At 42.6% G+C, this 20346-nt stretch overlaps 2 protein-coding genes across 4 annotated transcripts in view; one reads left to right on the top strand and one right to left on the bottom strand.

Annotated features, from left to right (window-relative positions):
• Positions 1-12821, top strand: part of LOC106656698 (formin-binding protein 1-like) — a 36312-nt gene extending 23491 nt beyond the window's left edge. Inside the window, exons 2-10 of one of the 3 annotated variants that reach the window (XM_014377793.2) lie at positions 804-919; positions 4177-4227; positions 5570-5876; positions 5946-6452; positions 7980-8009; positions 8574-8881; positions 8992-9180; positions 9527-9651; positions 9737-12821. In XM_014377793.2, coding sequence (XP_014233279.1) covers positions 804-919; positions 4177-4227; positions 5570-5876; positions 5946-6452; positions 7980-8009; positions 8574-8881; positions 8992-9180; positions 9527-9651; positions 9737-9894 — 1791 coding nt within the window. In that variant the 3' untranslated portion in view covers positions 9895-12821. Of the gene's footprint in view, positions 1-803; positions 920-4176; positions 4228-5569; positions 5877-5945; positions 6453-7979; positions 8010-8573; positions 8882-8991; positions 9181-9514; positions 9652-9736 lie in introns of all 3 variants that reach the window. The other 2 variants (XM_014377792.2, XM_014377794.2) reach the window with 2 other exon arrangements.
• A 57-nt stretch (positions 12822-12878) lies between these two features.
• LOC106656699 (leucine-rich repeat-containing protein 20) lies at positions 12879-19039 on the bottom strand. The gene is made up of 3 exons (XM_014377795.1): positions 18564-19039; positions 14462-14605; positions 12879-14374 (listed from the first exon to the last, which is right to left on the bottom strand). The coding sequence occupies exons 1-3, from the start codon at positions 18721-18723 to the stop codon at positions 14031-14033; spliced, it is 648 nt and encodes a 215-aa protein (XP_014233281.1). The 5' UTR covers positions 18724-19039; the 3' UTR covers positions 12879-14030.
• Between the last annotated feature and the right edge of the window lie 1307 nt (positions 19040-20346).

The raw sequence follows: 20346 nt of genomic DNA on the forward strand, positions 1-20346 counted from the left end.
TATCGTTCAAACGAACTAATTAATAGAAAACATTTTACGAGCTCCCGATCTCCCTCTCTTTTTCTCTCTCTCTCTCTCTCTCTCTCTCTCTTGGTCTGTCTGTCTGCGGTGCACGGATATAATAATGCACGATACGTACACGCCTAATCAGCGATATACTACCGGCCCCGCTTTTATATTATATTATTGAATAATGAGCTGCCGCTGGTTATTTCATCGACGTCAAAACACGCACACCAGCAACGAACGGAACGCGAGAAAGAGCAGAATTGCACAATTGTGTCTGTTGTATATTCGCGAATATACAGTATACGTACGTATACGTAAAGGCAAACGCCTACTTTCTTCTTGCTCGTGTGTGTGCGCGCGACAAACGCGCGTTTGGATTATGTCGCATGCAGCAGCAGCACTCGTCGCGCTGCACCGTATTAGGAACGATCCGGTTATAGAAGATCAAAGACACGAGTTGCTGTCTACTTGTGTCTGTAATTGTGTGTGTGTGTGTGTTTGTGTGTGGGTTAAGGACGCGCACGACGACTTTTTTTCAGGTCGAAAGTCGCGGGATCGATCCCCGCGCGATCTCGATGTATTAATTGCCCATCGTACACGTATTTACACGCGTGTTTCCCTTTCGTTTTATAAACACATTTTGACGTAGTCTCTGTCCCATTATGTCCATATCGGAAGACAAAACACAACCCGATGGAGAGATCTCGCGGCTAACTATTTTATTTACTTTTTGCTTCTCCCGCTATCTTTATACTCGACCACACTGACCGATCTCTCGTTTATCTGTGTTGCAGGATCAGTTCGACAATCTATCCGTCCACACGCAGAAGGGGATAGATTTTCTCGAGAGATATGGACACTTTATACGGGATCGCTGCGCCATCGAGGAGGAGTACGCAACGAAACTCAGGTGAGCACGATTTTATTATTCTATTTTTTTTTTCAGCTTCTTCTGCGCGTCTCGAATAAATGTATGCCACAAGCACATGTCTCTCTCTCTATCTCCATCTACCCGCGGAAAATAAATTTATGCAGGCACATTAGGCTAATGTACGGTACGCTTGTATTTCCTACATATTAAATGGTTTATAATGGCGTATGACCGTACCACTCGTCGCATTGGAAAATGAAAAAAAAACAAATAAATAAATTTGTATATTAATATGTATGGCATACGAGAGCCTGCGGAGCGAGTCGAAGCGAGCGAGCGAGAGAAGCAAAATAAACACTCTGAAAGGATGACTGCAGCAGCGGCCGCTTGAATTATTCATTCGCACTGGCTCGCGAACATGGAAAAAGTCTAAATGACTAATCGTTGTAATTAAAGACTTCTCCTCTAGAACTATATAAACGCATAGGAAGTAAACCAAAACGGAAAAAAAAACGCAGGAGCCAGAAAAAAAAGCGCTGCAACTTTCTTGTGCGCAATGTATATGTGTGTGTATGCTGCACCACGTGCGCACCGCAAAATCCCGTTGACCGCGAGAGAGCGAGAGAGAGAGCTCGCAAGCACGTTTTGAGGTGCGCGCGGTGCACCCCAATATACCAGCTGCATCAGCCCACACATATATATTGTACACACATGCGTGCGTGTGTGTGTGTGTGTGCGGTGCAGCTAATACGAGATTACTCACTATACGCGCGCAACTCTCGCCAAGGTCAATAATACGTCTTTACGCGCGTACCACATGCATATGTAAGTACGCGAGACTATATCCGATTCCCGTTAGCTCCCCAGAGGGGCTACTGCGTGCAAAGGGGGGCCCCTTCGCGAGCAGCCGACATCTATGATGTTGTTGTTGTTGTTGTGTGTATTAGCATGATTATTGCCGATCATCGCGGGACACGCCGCTATTCGATCTTGATATTATCGGTGCGTCGTATATTTATAATACGACTATAGGTTCGCGACGCAAATGATCGTCCGACCTGTCGCGCGCTTTATTTAGGCCTCATGATGCCCGATCTCGTTCCTCTCTAATTCGCATCGACATTATAATAGAAACACGAATAATTAACACAACGTATTTCGGGTTGCTTCGAGTAATATTGCGAACGTCGAGATCGGTATCTCTAAATTATCGTGTCTCACGCGGCTGCGCCTGGGAAATCGAAATCTGCGCACGCGGCTTTTTACAATATGCTGTGCTATATACGCGCGAGAGACACAGACACAAAGCGAGACGTTGACAACTTTTCTCTCTCTCTCTCTTTCTTTCTCATACTTTGCGCGAAGGCGAGTTCAAGACGACTCGGCTTATACATAATACTCGAGCTGCTGCTCTTTGCAGTCGAGTGTCACTGCTACACACAACATATATAGCGTACGAGCTGTGTGAAATCTGCACACATGTAAAATGTCAAAAGGGCGCCTTGTGTACTTGTCTCTTTTCTCAATAGTAGCGTCTTCTGTGTACCATGTATCGCAGCCTATACATGTGTGCATATATGCACAAAATTGCGTTGTTGCCTCGTCTCTCTTCCTCTTTCGACTCTCTGCGCAATTTCCACTGGCAATGGCTCCATAGCCGGAGCGATAAGACGCAGTTTCCGGCCTCCTCGCGCCACCGCCGCAGCTTAGCTTTTAACGCGGGTTTCTTCTTCGACGAAAAACAACGCGCGAGTCAAGAGTTATTACAAAAAAAAGAAGAAGAGGTGGATATATTATGGCCGTGCGATGCGTTAGCGTTTTTTTTCCCGCGAATAACTTGTGTGCGTCCCGCGAGCGCATCATGCAAATTTCCGATAAATCGACTTCCACTTCGTTTTTTTTTTCGCAATGCTAGCGCACAGTTCATCGGGCGTGGATCGGTGATTCTCACATCGTCTTTCACAAATGATGAGCAACAACAGACTCGCGCTACGCACGTATACACAAACACACACATGCAAGCCTCGTTATTACCAATACACACAGACTTGGCAAGCAGGCGTGTATACGCACAATACATTATTATACTCCAACGCCTTATTACAACGAACGAGAAGAGTAGCATATATATACGTAGTCGTGCGTTGGAATCCTCAATTAAAATCTATCGCTCGAACATGTAGGTAATATCCTCGAGTCTCGACTAGTGTAGTTCGTTCGAGCGATGCACATGGAGATAGAGATAGAGAGAGAGAGAGAGCTCGGAAAATTCGTCGTCCCACATAAACGCGTCTCTCGAATGCTTTTCATAGCTCATACATACACGCAGTTTTCTTGCCAATTTGCTACCGAAACTTCTTTTTCTCTCTCTCTCACTTTATACACATATAAATTTCACTATTTTCGCTGATGCGCGTGCCATGTAGTAGAGACGTCGATTTTATATATACGCATATTATATATGCAACGCGTGCACGCAAATAGACACATTTTATACACAAACTTTCGCGAGGAGAGTTTTCTCTCCTTCGCGTTATATTATACATATACAGCGCGTCGATCCGCCGAGCTACGTAGCAGCGGTGCACGCGCGTGTCGCGCGTTATTGAATACATGCCGATTGAGAGAGAAGAAGAAGAAGAAATTTTTGCCTTTATCGCGGCAGCTTAAATTAATGATTCGTACATTGCATTACGCGCGCGCGCGAGAGAGAGATGATGTCGGGCGCGCGTTCATTCGTTAGAAACTCTTCTTCTTACTTCTTCTTTTTATATTTTTTAAACTCGAGAGAGTCGCGATGATGGCCGCGGCATGCGTGTGCGCGAAGCTTATAATGCGCAACTGCGAGCACGTCTTATAACGTGTGTTTGCAGTGCATTCATAACGCGCGCGCGATATACATAAAATTGCAAAACGCGAGCCTCGACTCGCGGAGCTGAGAGAACCTTGGCCGACTGATCCGAGATGAAATTTATTTTTTCTCCCCCGTTTCTGCGGAAAAATGTAGCAATGTCATTTAATTAAAATGTCGCTCGGTTCTTTTTTTTTTGCGTCGATTGTAGCATACGCCGAATGGATGCGCACTAAAGTCGATTCAAGAGCGCTTTTAGTGTGGCCAAGTTACACGCGCGTTTCTGCACTCACCTGACCAGCGTGAGACGCAATAAATGTAAATTTCACGCGCGCATAGAAAAAAAAAACCACACACTATGTGCATTTAAGTTTTGCATACGCATTAAAAAGTATCGGAGAATAAATGTACTAATGCACTAACGTTCCATTATTATTTGTTTCAGAAATCTGGTCAAACGCTACCAGCCGAAGAAAAAGGATGAAGAAGACTACCAGTAAGTACTTTATCTAAATTACCGGTCGACGACGACAACGCAATGACGACGACAAGTACGACGAGTCCATTGACCCAGAAAAAAAAACTATTACGACAGCTTTCCGAAACAAGAGCGCGCGACGCGACGCTCGACGTGTACATCGAAACCCTTTTCTCTTTCCGCAGTCCATCGATATTTTAATTAGATTATTACCGGGTGCGCGACGCGTATTATATATACTGTACAATACACACAGCTCTGATAATATACCAACAGTTCTGATTCTCACACGATATATACACGAACGCGAATCATTGTTTTCCAACGATACACTGCTCTAGTTTCATGTCTATCTGTGTGTGTGCGCGAGTGTGTATTCCTCTCTTTTTCTCTATCTCTCTCTCTCTCTCCTTTCCCTTTGGCCGCGTCTCCGCCGCCGCCGCCGCGAAATAAGTGTTACGACCCGGCTATATACACGCGTGAGCTAGTTTTCATATATATATACTTGCTATGCCACCGACGACGTCGACGACGACGACGAATGCGAGAAGACATCGTCGCAGACGACACTGCCCTGCTTTTCTCTCTATATTTACGTAGCTGCAACTCGTTCGTACTCGGTTTTTTTTCTACCTCTCTCTCTCTCTAGCTCACCTGTTAGCTATATACGCCAAGATCGTTATGTGATATTTACATAGAAAAAAGAGAACCTCGCGCGCGCATTAGTAACGAGCTCTATGTGTGTATGTGTGTGTAGTAAATATGCAACGCGAATAAAAAACTTTCTATTCCGATGAAAATCTCCGCATGTTGGGTGGAAAAAAAACGCACAGCCGCGGGATCCGCGTTTTATTTATTTAATTTATTTTTTATAATTTTTGCACACAATGCAATCGATCGAGAGGTTTGCGTAAGCGATAATCTCTTCTTCTGTTTCTCGATCGATCGATTTCGGGGGCTTTGCACTCGATTTCGACCTCGCGCCTGTGTATCGTTTAAAATTACACGTGTACAATCGGAAACGTTTATCAGTCGCGATTGCCGCGCAGCAGCAGCAGCAGCAGCAGTTGTGCATGTGTCGCAAATATCAGCCGCGCTCGATCGGGAGCATAAAAATGTATGTTTTACCAGAGAAAGTTTGCATATTCCCACGTGATTTTTCTCATCGCTCGGCAGCGGCGGCAACGGTGGCAGTAGCAGCGATCCGCGTTCCACTTTCACGCGTGCATACATATACTTTGTGCACACACACACATACGCACGTCGTCGTGTCGCACTCATACGGACCTTTACACAGCCCTGCTCTTTATATATAACGTACATTTTTATTAACGTTATTTTTTTTTATTCGCTCACGCAGATACAGTCCGTGCAAAGCCTTCCGTAAGGAGCTGAACGAGGTGAACGACCAGGCGGGCCAGCGCGAGGTCATCGCCGAGAACCTGCAGGCCAACGTTCTGCGAGAGCTCGGACTGCTCGTCAAGGAGTTCAAGGACGACCGCAAGAAGTACCTGCAGGAGGGCGTGAGGCTGCGCACCTCCCTGGCCAGCCAGATCGGCACCCTCGAGAGGGCGCGCAAGGCCTACGAGAAGGCTTTCCGCGAGTCGGAACGGGCCTCCGAGAACTACCAGAAGGCCGATGCCGATTTAGACTTGTCGCGCGCTGAGGTATACTTGTGATCTCGATATTTTATCTCGTCGTTCGATGTATAGGTACTAATGATTGTCGCGTAACAGGTGGAAAAGCAGCGCATGAACATGAATCTAAAGACGCAGCAGAGCGAGGAGGCGAAAACGGAGTACGCGAAGCAGCTGCAGACGACCAACGACATGCAGAACATGCACTACAACTCGTCGATGCCCGAGGTGTTCGCGAATCTGCAGGAGCTCGACGAGAAGCGAATCAAGAACATGCGCAACTACATGCTGAAATCGGTGGAGATCGAGCGCGCCGTGGCGCCCATCATCGCCCAGTGCCTCGACGGCATCGAGAAGGCCGCCAACGAGATCAACGAGAAGGAGGACACGCTGCTCGTCATCGAGCGCTACAAGAGCGGCTTCCAGCCGCCCGGCGACTTTCCCTTCGAGGATCTCTCGGCGGCCAAGATGCAGATCGACGGCAACAGCAAGCTCAGCCAGCCGGTCATGCAGCCGATACACAATCACCTCACGGTCAAGGGCACCATGTCCGGCGGTAAAATGAAGAAGCGCGTCGGCATTTTTAATATTTTCAGCAGTAACAAGGTACGTCGACGATGGGGGACACATATAATGTAAACGAACGTGTCACCAACGTAACATATTTTTTTTTTTTTTTGGTAGACATCGATGTTATACCACACACTCTAAACTAAATTAGACATCCGCACAACGTATCATATAAAGAGATCGTTACGTGCATTCTGCACGCGATATTGCGCGAGACTATTTTTGTTTTTGTTTTTTTTTTAATTATATCCAAGTAGCAGTAGCACATTGAGAAATGACTTCGTGCGTCCGTGCGCGCACGCATATAAAATATAATGTGTATCAGTTTCCGAACCCGCCTGTATATATAGTCGATAATGTATATAATATATCACATTCCCTTCTTTTTTTTTTTTTTGTTGTATTACCTTTTGCTTTATTCTTGGTTTATAATTTACTGTAATTGATACATCATCGTTTCGAGTCCCGTACCATTTCGCACTAATCATCGATGCACGTTGCACATATTTTCATTATGGAATCATTGTCTTTTTTTTTTTTTTTTAATTTCATTATTGGGTTGTTGGATTTTTAACCGATTTATTTTACGCCAAGGTGAAAGTAAACGCACTGTAGCTCATTTTTCGATGCAACGTATATCATGTAGATTGCCTCTTTTGTATACTATGTAGCGACTATAATAGTGAACGCACTGGTTTTTGTAAAATCTAATTTATTGAAAAATTTACATTGATCAATCAGTTAGCTGTATCGTATTACATTGTTGCTGGTAAAATTGAAAAAATATAGCGCCTCGTCTGGCGAGAGTCTTATTTTACATCGTATTACGTAATATTACTTCATATCTCTCTCTCTCTCTCTCTGTTTCTCTCACTGTTACATACACATTAGAGATACTACTTTTGATAACCATACTTATAATGTATTACTCTTAATTTGATTTGACTCGGTCTGTCTGTCCTCTCTCTCCTACACTCGTGGTCGTTGCAATCAACCACTTGGCGTGAATTTGGATTTCGCAATCCAATCCTTGTAAGTATCAATAATACAAAAAAACGACATGCCTGCAAATCTGCTGAGTGAAAAATTTTATTCTCTCATTGTACTTGATATGTCAACTAATGTTTCTCTCTCTATCTCTCTTCTCCTTCCTCTCTATTATTCTGGCATGTTATATTATAGGTTTCGCAAACCTGTGTGTTCAACTATTCTTTATCTTACAATTATCATTTATAAATATTTCACTTTATTAATTAATATGTTGATTACGAATCTATAATTAAGATCATGAGCCAAACTTATTATGAAGCGATACTCATCGCATCTACGTTCTTACGTTTGTTCGTATTATTCTTTATTTTTTTTTTATCTTAACTTTGTCAGGCCTGTTCAAGATTAAATTAACCGAAGAATACAATAATTAATTACGATAAAAAGTTTTTTCACTTTCTACGTTGTTTCAATAATACTATTATAAGAGAATTCAATATATAAAATTATAGAAAGAAAATTATTCATTCGTTGAATGACACGCTTTTGTGATTTGTTTCATGCAAACGACAGAAGTTGATCGAGGTGTGCATAGCTTTGAAGGTCTGTTTCTCTTTAAAATATGCATTGTTTTGGTTTTCGATTTTTCTTTTCTTTTCTGTACTTTTGTTTTATTTTTCGAAAATGTCCATAAAAAGAAATCTCTAACGGGGACCCCTCCGCGTCTCTGCTTTGATTTTGTTTTGTTGCGCTTTGAATGACGATTGAGTGAAAAAATACGGTAAATCCACCAAAGATTTGGCGATGTCACATTGTCATTGTGTAAAAAAAAATAGAAATCACCCATCACGAATAATGAGATCATTTTTTCACCCAATTGTATTATAACCCCCCTTATAACGATTGAATTTTACCTGAAAAGCAAGCATATAACTTGAAATTCGAAATTTTACTTCAGCTTGTACATTATTTTAATATATAACTCATAAAACTTTGAGCTTTATGGTTTTACTAAAGTCATGCCTTTTATTGCTTCGATGCTTCTATAAAACGTTTTATCCGGTGTTATAATTTTTTACGATTATCAACTAAAAAAGTGAATTGTGTTGCCAAAGAATTCCGTGTAACGATTCCCGAGACTGACGTATCGTCTTGAATGTTTTATAGAACAACGTGCCCGGCTACGGCGACGGCCAAAAGGAGGACTACAGCGACCTGCCGCCGAATCAGCGCAAGAAGCGCCTGCAGCAACGAATCGACGAGATCCAGGCGAAAATTCAGCAAGAGTCGGCGGCCCACGACGGCCTGACGAAGATGAAGGGCGTGTACGAGCAGAATCCGGCGCTGGGCGATCCGCTGACGATCGAGAGTCAGCTCACTCAGTCGACCAACAAGCTCGAAAAGCTCGCCGCCGACCTGGCCAAGTACCAGGGCTATCTCGACGAGGCCATCAAAGCCGGCGTCAACTTATCCAGGTGAATTAAAGATCTCTCTCTGTCTGTCTTCGCTTTCATAGCGCTCCATAACGTGCGCGACGTGATCGGAGTTTTCTAAATAGGAAACTGTTTTTTTTTTGATTCGACAGTCCAAGCCAACTGCAGAGGAAACCAACGACAAACGGCTCGGCGACGCGGCCGCTGAGTTCCAGAAGATCGAGTCATTCTGGAGGCGAGGAAAGCTTGTCGAGATCCGCATCGGACTCGAGCGTGAGCAATGCCACTGCCAATCAAGCGAACAAAAAGAGTGCCCCGAGCACGCCACAGCCGACCCATGGGTAAGACTCGACCGCGACGCTCTTTTCGTTTCGAATGATTATTTTCTTTCAATCTTGAGTTTCCTTCAGTTGTTTGTTTGTCATTATATTTATATCTATGTGACATGTGTTGAAATATTATTTGAATTTTTTTTCCAAATTTTTTACTTTCGATTATAATGAGATTTAGGGAAAATAAACAAATAAACAAAGAAAACAGTAAAACAAAAACGGTGACAAAAAAACCCACCAAGGAAACAAAAGTTTGCCTACAAAATAAGGAAAGCCATACACTACTGAGATTAGGCATTATTTTGTATCGATTATTTTGTTTTTACCCCATACTCATGCACAGTTCCACGAATAGCCCGGAGTCTGGACTTGGCACCTCAAGGACGTCCCTGCCCGGTAGCGGTGGCGAAGAATACTACGTTGACGAAGTCGACGCCCAACCTCCCCTGGGAACTTGTAAAGCTTTATATCCCTTCGATGGTGAGCATCTGGTCACGCGCCCAAAATTGTTTCCTATCTCTTCATGCACGCTCTATCATCTAATTTGTAATTTTATTTTCTTTAGCCACGAGCGAAGGATCCATACCAATGTACGACGGCGAGGAGCTATACATGATCGAACTGGACCAAGGCGACGGATGGACCAGAGTACGCCGCATCTCTCAACCGATCGAAGGTTTCGTGCCGACGTCTTATATAGAATGCCACCTGTATAATACATAGTCCGAGTATGAGTACGAGCCAATAATATCGAGCGAAACAGAGTAAATGGCTTGTTGAAAAAAAAAACGATTGAATATTCGCGAAAAAGATGTACTTGTGAGATTACCTACAAGAAAGAAGCTGCTAGATATCGACGGTTCAGTGCTTTTATGAAGCCAGCTCATAACGTTTTATCAAACGAATTGGGCGCAAGTGATTTATAATGATGATAAATCGATGCCCGACAACGACGAAAACAAAATGACATCCATTCAATGTGATCTTGTAGATGTAGCTCGAACGAAAAAAAATGAACGAAAACCGAAGAGACGCGAAATAGTTTCGTGCAATTTATGAAATATTTTTCTTCTTACGTATGTGCAGTAGTCATTAGACATGAACCAACGCTCACCCAGCCATAGAGTGGTCAATCTAAATGTGCGAAGATACTCGGACTTATGGTAATTATTAGACGCAGCGTCGTGCGCGATAATGAAAAAATGAGTGATTTTTGATTGCGAAAGTAAATCTGTTTGATTAACAGGTCCGTGTAATCTTTCGAGTGTGAGTGTGATATACATATATACAATAAATGTAACATGAAATTACTATATCGTTGTGAAAGCATTTCACGTGTACACTTTTACGAGCCGATGAATTGTGCCGGAAGAGTCGTTATCATCGGTAAAGTAGTAATTCAAATCGAAGCATTGATATTTTTCTTGTAGCGCTCTGCGAAAATTCACTCTTTCGGCACTATCCAATGACATATAGAAATTATCGCTCAAATATATCGCTTAGAAAAACAAAATGTAACACATTTAAGATGGTTCTGATTATGAATTTTGACGATAAAAAATAGATAACGTACTGTTAAGTGTAAATAAATAACATGTGTTGTCATCGAGACAGATAAAAATATAGTGAAAACGGGAAAAGAGTAGAAGATATATACTTGCGAAAAAGTGCCAGAATCGGAACAGAACACAGATTACGAGTTTTCTCTTATAGATGGAATACAATTATATTTTTTTGTTATATTTTTTTACACGATTAACGCAAAGGTAGTAGTATTACGTAAATATTGTTAGAGGCACGATTTTCTTAAAGCATTGGGCAATGCTAGTCAAAGCAGATGAGTGTCGAAAAACTTATTTACTAGATTTTTTAAGGGTATGACAGATAGCGTAGCATAGCTTTAAAAATCGCGATTCTGATTTGCTGGGAAATAGTCTTTTTAATAACAGCATCAGAAAAAGTAATTTAGCATTCAAACTGTCGAATTTCAAATGAGAACTTTGAGATTACAATTTCAATGTTATATTATTGATAAAAAAGAAGTTTTAATTTACTGTTGTCCGAAAAAGAAACTAGTAGCTTTAGAAAATACTGATATTATATTAATTTTCGTCCATTAAATGTAAAGCATTGAGAAATTTGTTTTTGCCATTGTATCGTAGTTTTAATAATTACATGCAACTTCGATACGTATTTTTTTTTAAAGAAAGCGAGCTTAATGTGGTTATGCACTGTATAAGTTAGTAGTGTTATTCAAAATTATAATAATTGAGTTTAATTTGTATTAGAAATATTTAATTGTAGACTTTCTTTATGTAAGCTGTATATTAAATGCAAGAGAAAACTGCAACTGTCGCACAGTTGCAGAGTTGTTTTTATTTAATTCTAAATGAGACAACTCGTAATTTCGTGAGAATAGGTGTTCATGCATCGTAGATCCGATTGTGCATTCAATTCAATTGCAAACATGTGTAACTTCATAAATGTACATGTACGTGTATAATGTATATATATTAAATATGTTATTGATTATATCGTTAAAATGTAGCTTTCAATTAAGCAAATGAGCACTAGAAGTAGCGTTTAATTAGAATGAAATGTGTTTTTGAACGATTATAGAGGCATTTTTACTTGTTTCGTTTGTTTCTCAGATGCGTTCTATTTTACGTGAAAAAAATATTCAACAGCCATTATTGCTTGCTGTGTTACAGCAGCGATAATAGCACCCTTCAAATTTGAAACGAAGAATATTAACATGATATATTTTAAGACTTTTTGTAATTCAACGATAAACAAAATCTTGAGAAAAGGGTGCAAATCGTTTGATTAGAAAAGTGGTGTTAATTTTTTCGTGTAACTGGCCACGGCGATACGATGTTATTTACTAATTATATATTATAATAAAAACTATTGATCAAGCGCGAAAGTATATAATAATAAAATTGGCCGTAAACAAAAATGATAACTGAGGTTGTAATAACGGCCGATATATATGAATTCGACATGTTTCTAAAGCAATGTGTCGTTTCTTTGTATATTTTGTGATTTTTTTACTCTATACATTAACACTATACAGTGATTAAACATTAAGACAAAAACAATGTAGATAAATTTAACTCTTACACGGCGAATCATATAATTTTAATTATTAACATATGAATACATACAATTATATATTAATGATTGAAATGAAGAAAAATTATATAGGTACTAAAAGCCAATTATAAATTCTTATTTACTCCGAGAAATCCGTGTGAATTTTGATATTCATGCTCGTAGCATCTCGATGAACTTTATTGTTCTTCCCTAACTATTCACCTATTTGTAAGTTTACCTTTTAGAAACGATTCTAAAGTTATACATATATGAAAAAAAAAGAAAAAAAGAAAACTGAACATACTCCGCTTCTTGTGACCTACTGTATCGTACCGCAACTCGTCGATCGTTTAATTTTGTTGATGAATGAACTTAAACCTGAAATCCCAGTTGCTTTCGAAAAGGCTGTCATTCGATAAAAACGTTGGCTTTAATTTTTCATCCTTGTACTGTCTATTATCTTATCATTTTAAACAACTGTACAAAGCTTTTATGAATATTCATTTCATTGTGTATAAATAAATGATTGCGAACATTCATCGCAATCGAATTAATAAATACTTTTTTGTTATTATTTATACCCAGAAGGTTAATAAATTCAAGACATTGCATTGTGTTCTCACAGTATTTATTGCAGGTCCAGTTGGACACTTGACTAGATGGAGAAATACAGTATCATATGAATACAAAACGGTTTGTGTGCGTGATTTTAGTCAAATCCATTAAACTTTTTCATGTTCAGTCGTATTAACATTCGATCATCATTTTCTATTTTACTGTTGAAAAATTGTACATGTGAGTTGAAGACAATATCATTTTTTTTGTTTAAATACAATAGTAGTTAACATTAACGTTATTATAAATACAAAGTTAGCATTTACTGCAACCGATGAACTGTATCGTTCAACAGTTTCGATAAAAAGTTTATTAAAATATTAGTTTATAAAATCACACCCATAACTATGTATACAATTATATAAACGACGTTTAAATTATTGTCATCTGGATTATAACTTCTTGTATAATCTCAACGGCCGGATGTACACGATTTTTCACTCGACGAAAATTCCACCATCCCACGAAACGATGCACACGCACCATCGCGATCACTAGACAATATATTTACAATTAATTAATTATATTTAGGTCGTAACAACAGTGTTATCCGCAAAAATAATTTTTTGGAGGTACGTAACGATCACAGCGTTTGATTGTTTCTCTTTTATTGCTCGTTTGTTTCGAAAATTTGGCATTAACTGTACGGTACTTAAATATCGCTTAAGTACTTTGGAGATTTTTTTAACATCTTCGCGCGTTCCGAATCTCTGCCTATTTGTAAATGTGACGCGTCCTTTTAAAGGACGAACTAAAATGCCGCTTATTCTCTCTCGTCTTTTCCTACGTGTATAATTATTAATTATGTACAACATGTTTAGCACACAGCTATACGTTACATAAATTAAAACATAATCTCGTCCTGACTCGACACGCACGCCGAAGATCGTCGAAAGTGTCTCGATCGACGAAGCAGTCGGCGAGTCATTACAAATAAATACAAAATAAATAATTAATAGTTTTGGTAAGAAATATAACGCGTTTCTGTACATTTAAAAAGTAAATGACGAAAAAAATCAACAAAAAAATCATAGATTAGCGCGCGGTAAGAGAAGTCTTGAGTATTCAAAAAGTTGAATGAACATTAGGTGTATTATTACGAAAAATACAAAGAGAGAGAGGAGAGACGAGAGTCTTTTTGTCTCGGGTTAGATGGTGAGATCCTCCCATTCCTCGAGCTGCCTCGGCGTGAGCTCGATCCTGAGCTTGGGCAGCTCCTCCTGCAGCCTCGCGAGCTGCTCGTGCAGCTTGGCCGGCAGCGGATTCGACCTGAGGTCGAGATACTCGAGCTGGGGCGCGTACCTCAGCTGCTCGACGTCGAGATCGACGATGGCGTTGTTGGTGGCGACGAGGCGCTTGAGATGCGGTATTCGCAGGCAGACCGTCGGCAGGGCGATGAAGGCGTTGTGCGATATGTCGAGCTTCTCGAGCTCCTGCAGCTCGGCCAGCTCCTCGGGCAGTTTGCTCATCGTGTTGTTGCTGAGATTCAGCTCTGCGACCAAAAAAAAATTTAGGAATGAATTTCGTTGTCCCGATGAATAGGTATAGGAAAAACAACAGGTTGCCCCGTGCTGCTCACCGGTAATGAGGGAAAACTTGACGGCGAACTTGGGCGGTATCTTGGTGATGACGTTGCCGGACAGATCGCAACTCTTGAGCTCGGTGTTCCTCATGAGATGGTAGACGGCGTCCGGTACTTGCATCAACTGGCACTCTGACAAATCTGCATGGACACACAAAAGCAGCGTGTAATAATAAATAAAATCCGTACCTCTTTGTGCATTTATTTTTAAGATCGCTGATAATAATAATAATGAATGCAACGACGCGACATTAAGAGCTCGAGTACGAGTATACGAGCACGAATGGCTAAAAATTAATCTAGCCGATCGAGCGCGCACTTTACGCTTTCTCTCCGCGCGCGCGCGAGGAGCCTTTTAAAAATCGCTTCCGCTTCCAATATAACGTGTAGTACGTACGTACGTACGTATACGCGGTGCTGTCGGTGCGTAAAAATGCGCGCATTCAAACGGGCGTGAATGAGTTATATTATGCACGAGATTTTTGCGTGCAGAGCGTATAAAAGTTTTCCGGGTGTAGCGCGCGTGTGTGTGCGCGCGCCGCAGCCGATTTTCTCATCCATTGTTGGCTTTTCCCTGTGTATACAACTGCGCACGCGGCCTCTTTTTCTACTAATATGAAAATTCGGGGTATATGGAAGCGTTGCGTGATCGCGTGCCTCGATGCGGAGCTATAGAGATGCACCGAGTAAAAGTTGGGATAATCGTTGCTGTTGCGCGGATAGACGAGAGAGAGAAACAAAATGACGAAAAGTCACGAGTCGGCGGGGGAGTCGGACAGCAAAAAAATTTAACGTTTCGTTTATTTGCGTTATATCGCGTTATAGCGTGTACGAGACTCTCTCTCTCTCGCGCGCGTTCTCGCACTCAGTCGTAATGCTACACGAGACGAAATGATTTATAAATAGAAGAGAAGCTCGAGAGAGTCTCTAGACGGCTCACAGCGTCTATAGGAAAAAAATGTAACGCGTGGAACATATGAGAGCCACTCGATGCGAGCTCGTATACTCGTTGTTGTTTTTTTTTTGCTGGCCACGCGAGATTTACACAACGACGATGATACACACGATGAAGAGAGTGCAACGATCCGCAGCAGCAGCGAGAACAAATTCCGAGTGAATCGTGCATTGTACGAAGCGAATATTGCAGCTCTCTTGCGTACCGACGAGCCCGTTTACGTTTGTGCCTATAATAGCCAGGCTGTATGAGATCGACACACGCAACACACGACGACGACGCGCGGAGCTACAATGCCCAATTGTAGAAAGAGATTCGAGGCCCTCCGTTGCAACGAACAAGTATAAAAAAAGTCCACGAGCGGATCGGTTGAGAAAGCAAAGGTGTGTGTAATTTTCATACCCAACGACTCGGTCTCCTGTGCCTCCTCCATGCGTAAAATAATACGACAGACGCCGCTTGCCATCGCTCCGATTTTCTTCGCTCTTTCGATATATATATCTATAAATTCGAACTTTATAACGCGCTACACGAGCAGCGACTGTTTCAACGCGCGCGCGAGGCCCCGTCCCTCTCTCTCGCGAGTCTTTGGATTTAAAAAGCCGTCTGCATGCACTCGTATCTATATGACATCGAGTGTTGACGTGTCTGCAGTTGTCTAGGCGCGTGTCTCCGCACTAGTCGGGATATCGTCGTATCGAATAATTTTTTAGCAAAAAAGTAAATAAAAGTCACATACGTAACCGTTCGATCGATCGTTGTCGATTTGTTGTCCGAACGAAGAGCATCGATCGATTACGCAATTATTTGTACGATTCGATTGTAACTAAACAAACGAAATCCGACAGCTCGACTAATTTGCTAACGAAGAGTCGTGATAATAACGAACCTGCAGCGTAGATTCGTGCGAAATTGCGCAGTTCGATGAGTATTATAATATCATGGACGCGCGGCGGCGGTGCTTTGTGCGTGCCAGTCCAAGATGCCAGGGCGAGTGTACATAAAATAATTGCTCATGCTTGCACACACACATACGTACACGTATATACGTTCGTTAAGCTCGTAAAATTTCGCGTGTCCCGAATGAAAACATTCCCGAGTCTTTTTGCGCGTATGCGTGTGTATTGCGTATGCACGACGTGGAATATCCGCGACGCGATTTTATGCCACATGTATACTTTGATTCTCGCGCGGCACGATGGCAAACACGGCTCTCACAAGCTCCCGCGCGCAAGAGAGCTTTTCCGAGACATATTTTTTTGTTGTTTATCGACTTGCAAAAGGGCTATGGACTCTCGTGCGCGTATACTTTCTGCAATCCTTTATATTAACGCTTGGCCCGGGAGTTATTTTTGTGTATAGCCCGCGCGCACTCGCGTGGCGGCGATGTCGGCGAGCGATAATGTACACAAACGTGCACGTACACTATAAGGATAAGAGACGAGAGAAAGAGAGAGAGAGAGAGAGAAAAGCCGAAGTCGAGTTGGGAAAACGTCCAAAAAACTTTTCATCGCACAAAGACGACGCACTTCTGGCACGTGCGAATATACAAAAATGTTTTGTTTTCGGTATAGAGGGGGGGTCTCGATAACGTATACGAAGCACGAAAAGAGATTCGAGCAAAAGAAAGAAAGGAGCAAATTACGCAGTGGCTCGAGAATCGTATCCGAATGTCGCGCAATTAGGTATACACGATGACGCGTGGAGTACGCGGTGCACAACAACGATTTCTGCGCGTTTCGTGGAATCAACGGAACTCGCGCGAAATTCGCGGTCGACAAAGAGCTGCTGCTGCTGCACCGCACGCGCCCGTGTGTGCCAATGTAAACGTTGACGCGCGTTCACGGATTGCCGGCAGCATAATAATCATCGCAATTCGTATAGTATGTTGTCTCGAGTCGAGGCACGTGGTGCACAGTTTTTTTTTTCATTATTAAGCGATGATAGATAAAATAAACAATGATAGAGAGAAGAAAAATCGTCACTCCCGTCATTCGACTCGATTCGACGCGCGAATCCATTGACATTGCAGGCGATTACGCGTGCAGCAGCTGATTAACGCGAGGCGAGCACATAATCAAGCTCGTCCGATTGTTCCGCAGCGGAGCTCGGTGGCGGTGGCGGCGGCATGGCTTCGAAGGGCACACACACACACACACACACACACGCAATACAGCGAATGCAGTTGACGGTCGCCAGGCACGACTCGACAATCCGATTGAAAAAAATTCGAGCAATCGGGATGAGAGAGAGAGAGAGAGACAGAGAGAGTTTTATTAGTAGTACCCTCTGCTATGTACACGCTCGACGTATCAAGGACCGGACTCGATGCGTTGTTTTTGGTCGACGCGTTTTATATATAGCCGGCGGAAGTCGACCGACCGATCGATCGACGCCGATGTGCAAAAATATAAATCGTAACGATTATGTATCGATGTCTCTTATGCGAGCGATCGGTACGAGCTTTTGTTTTTGTTTGCGAGTCGCTCGCGGTGACTCGAGCAGGCTAAGCACGTGTGTATTACATAGGATAGCTGGCGGTGCGATACCAATCGAGCTTCGTGACAATGATCAACTCGACTCGACGTAGTCGATCGAATCGCACGTGAATCTCTTCGCAGTTATAGTTATCCGCGTTTATATTTATAAATTGCATCGCGAGAAAAAACAAGAGCAACGAAGCTAGTTAACGAGCTCCTCGCACGCGTGTGGTGTATATCGCAAGCTCGGACGCACGAGACGACGACGACGACGACGATGGACGAAAGTTGCGTCACACGAGTGCACACGCAGAATCGTGGGCATATATCTAGGCGTACAAATAAAAGCTCGCGTCTCGCGTCTGGCGCAGCAGCAGCGAGTCTTGTTCGTCTCGCGTGAATTATAATCGAAAGTCTCGTGCCAAACGTGTGTGTGCTATAACGTAAGCAGCACTAGAGGCTCTGTGTATATACACAAGAACTACTGCCGTTGCTTCTGCACGCGACTTTATTGCGATCCGCGCGCAGGTTCGCTGACTCGATATCTCGTAATTGTGCTTTGTTTCGCTTCCGATCGCAAATTTTTGATTTTTAAAAAACTTGGTTTTCTCTACGATTTTTTTTTGAGAATTGCGGCTTCAGGGATGGGGCTTCGATTACTCACCGAGATTGCAATTGTCCTGGGCCTCCTCGCATCTCGAGACGACCCGGATGATGGCTCGGCCGGCCAATTGGACGCAGACGGCCATGGCGACATTGCGCTCGCCTTGCTCCTGGGTCACTTGCTGCAACTGTTGCTGCTCTTCCGCCGCTGGTGGCTTCATTTTGTCAAATTACTGGAGATACAGTAGCACCAAAGTACAAAAGAACCAAACAAACTCGACGAAAGCACCGAAGTCAAATCACACTGTGTGTACGTGTATCGCACCGTATTTTATTTATTTTATTTATAATATTAAAATCGACGCATATAATGAACTTTCTTTAAACTTTCTGTTTTGGCTGTACGGTATAACACGATGCACGACCGACAGCTGTATGCGTTATTGTTTCTACTTTTTCTTTTTTGCCTATGAATATATGCCTCTCGTCGCGCTTATTCAATCGCGTCGAAAGCCAAACCGATACTCTACTCCTGTCGGCTGGCTCGCTCGGCTATATAAGCTTTTCTCTCGCGCGACTGCCTCGAATTTGCGCTGCTGCCGCTGCAGCGGCGGCGGTAGAGAGCGAGTTTTCTTACCACCACCACCACACTCGGTTGGGGCCGCGCGCGATCAGCTGACTTTGTCTCGATGCCAATGTGCGCCTCGCGGAGCAGCGACTCTATATCGATATGCATAATCCTGTACTCTTTGTGCACCGACCGACGTTCGTGTGCGCGAAATCTACGCTTGTATATTATCCCACGTGCTTTTTACGCTTTGTTGTCGCGCGACTCGAGTCTACCTCTCTCTCTCTCTCTCGCTCTCTCGCTGGTTTTTCATAATTGAGCCTGACTTTCTGAAAAATATAGACGAGCTGAATTACCGATCAAGGTCTCGCTCGATCTCGGAGCTATAACGATGCCGATCGCGATCGATTATCGGCTTCGTTTCGTCTTTTATGTATACATAATATTTCCGTGGCTTCGTGCGCGCCAATCGATCGCAAAGGTATTACGCGCCAACGACTTTAAAGAGAGAGACTCGTTGCAGCTCGCTACATGCTATATCTCCGTGAAGCAGGTACATTACATGTAATACGTAATGTGCAATGCGGCGCGTGCCGAGCTGTGTGTGCATTATGTGCGTCTGCGAAAAGTAAAAGTTTTCGCGCACATACACACACGAGGTATACTATACTACTATGCACACGATAGAAATTATCCAAGCTGTACTCGTGTGTATACGTACGTATGCGCTTGCTTTTTTGCCGTTGTTGTTGTTCCTGTACTCTACTGCACGGAGCGCGGTGCATTGCGCGCGCGCATCGTTATATAAATCACAAAACGGAAATTCATATATAATGCGCGCAAAAGCTGGAGAGCTCGTTAATTTTGCTCGGATGCGTGTGTATAAAAATCTGTTTGGGCGCAAGTCGATCGTTGATCGATCGTATGCACGCGATTTTTATTGCGAGAGAGAGAGAGAGAGAAGAAAAATGACGAAAATAAAATCGAATTCGGAAAATCCCATTATGCGCAGCCTGACACATTGATACGAGAGGCATCAAACTCATTCTCTCTCTTTCTTTTCGTTTCGCTCGATTTGTTCGCCAATGTTTCACGTCCACGCATAATCATCAATGTGCGGAAGAGCTTTATTTTCAAAGCTCCCTCTCGCTCTCCATCTCCGCGGCATCATCAGCATCATCATCATCATCACCAGCATCATCATCTTTGTTTCCGCGAAATCTTATTGTCGCTTTCGAATTATAATAAAGTCGGCGAAAAAGTAGCTCGATTATCA

Source organism: Trichogramma pretiosum, unplaced genomic scaffold (assembly GCF_000599845.2).
Source record: "Trichogramma pretiosum strain Unisexual culture from Peru unplaced genomic scaffold, Tpre_2.0 scaffold41, whole genome shotgun sequence".
In the NCBI taxonomy this organism is placed as follows: domain Eukaryota; kingdom Metazoa; phylum Arthropoda; class Insecta; order Hymenoptera; family Trichogrammatidae; genus Trichogramma; species Trichogramma pretiosum.

Bases quoted from the DNA above. Each gene is read 5' to 3' on its own strand.
- LOC106656699 (XM_014377795.1), bottom strand. From the start codon at position 18,723: ATGAAGCCACCAGCGGCGGAAGAGCAGCAACAGTTGCAGCAAGTGACC. The intron at 14,606-18,563 runs GTGAGTAATCGA...GTGTCCATGCAG, and splicing joins CCAGGACAATTGCAATCTCG to ATTTGTCAGAGTGCCAGTTG. The intron at 14,375-14,461 runs GTGAGCAGCACG...TTTTGGTCGCAG, and splicing joins CAAGTTTTCCCTCATTACCG to AGCTGAATCTCAGCAACAAC.